Raw genomic sequence first — 1,238 nt, 5'->3', positions numbered from 1 at the left:
TTAAGAACAGAGTGACAGGCAGACACGTGTAGGCATAGACTAGCGAGAGAGGTAGAGAGGGGAGTCGAAGTCTAGAGGGAGTAGGAGCGCGGAGCATAGAGAGAAGCAGACGGGTAGAGAGGCGAGCGTACAGAAGTAGGCAGTAGGAAGAAGGGAGAGGTAAGGATGGAAGATGAGAAAAAAGGGGAAGAGAGGGAGAGGGTAGGAGAAAAGGGAAAAGTAGGAAGACCGAGTAACGTAGAGCTATTAAAAAGGGAAAGGGCAAATAGTTTGCCAATAGCTGATCTGTTTAAGAGAGGAGAGAAGAGGAAAGAGAGGCAGGGGGAGGAAAAAGGGGAAGAGAATATCTTTAGAAAGAGCACGAAAGTAGGAAGATCACCAGTTAAGGGAGCGGAAGGGAAAGAAGAGAGGGGGAGAAAATAGAGAGGGGAGGAAAACGGAGAGGATAAATGAAGAGATAAGGAAATGGAGGGAGAAGAAAGAGATGAGAAGATGGATGGAGGAGATGATGAGCGAATGGAAAAAGGAAAAGGAGGAAATGAAGGAGAGAATCAAAAAGGTAGAGGAGGAATTGAAGGGGTATAAAGAGAAGGAGAAAAGAGAGATGGAGGTAGAGAAAGGTGAGAGAAAGAAGGAGGAGGTAGGAGGGGGAGAGAAGAAAGACAGGAGGTGGGAGGATATAGGAGAGAGAGTAAGGAGAATGGAAATAGAGGGGGAGATGATGAAAAGAGAAGAGAAAAAGAAAAATATTATAATAAGGGGGGTAAAGGCCAAGAAAGAGGGATGGGAGGGATTAAGAGAGGAAGTGGAGGAGATAGTAAGAGAAACGGGAGCAGAGGCGAAAATAGAGGAAATAAAGAGAATAGGGAAGAGATATAAGGATGGAAAAGACATGGTGATGGTGAGATCCGAGAAAGTGAGGGATAAAATACAGGTAATGAAAGGGAAGAGAAATCTGAGGGAGAGGAGCGAGTGGATAAAGGATGATCTCACGGAAAAGGAAAGAAGAGTAGAATGGTTAATAAGGGAGGAAGCGGAGGTGAAGAGAAGGGAAGGGTTAAAGGTGAGGGTGGGGTATATAAAGTTGTGGATAGAGGGAAAGTTATGGAGATGGGATGAAGAGAAGGATAAGCTGAAAATGGAGCAGGGAATAGGAGAGGAGGGAGGGAGGAAGGAAAAGGGTTTTTATAAGGAGAAAGGGGGGGGGGAGGAGGGAGATAGGAGAGGGAAGAGGAGGA

At 45.9% G+C, this 1,238-nt stretch overlaps 1 protein-coding gene across 1 annotated transcript; it reads left to right on the top strand.

Annotated features, from left to right (window-relative positions):
- Nucleotides 1-484: 484 nt before the first annotated feature.
- On the top strand, nucleotides 485-1,063 carry LOC105570289 (golgin subfamily A member 6-like protein 22; the record flags this gene model as incomplete). Its single annotated transcript, XM_012027422.1, has 1 exon — nucleotides 485-1,063. A coding segment is annotated over exon 1 (579 nt), but the record flags the coding sequence as incomplete, so codon positions are not given.
- Between the last annotated feature and the right edge of the window lie 175 nt (nucleotides 1,064-1,238).

This window comes from Vollenhovia emeryi, unplaced genomic scaffold, assembly GCF_000949405.1.
Source record: "Vollenhovia emeryi isolate VEMERY1.0 unplaced genomic scaffold, V.emery_V1.0 DF950173.1, whole genome shotgun sequence".
NCBI lineage: Eukaryota > Metazoa > Arthropoda > Insecta > Hymenoptera > Formicidae > Vollenhovia > Vollenhovia emeryi.
Note: the sequence above shows the minus strand (reverse complement) of the source record. Positions and strands in the feature narration are given on the sequence as shown.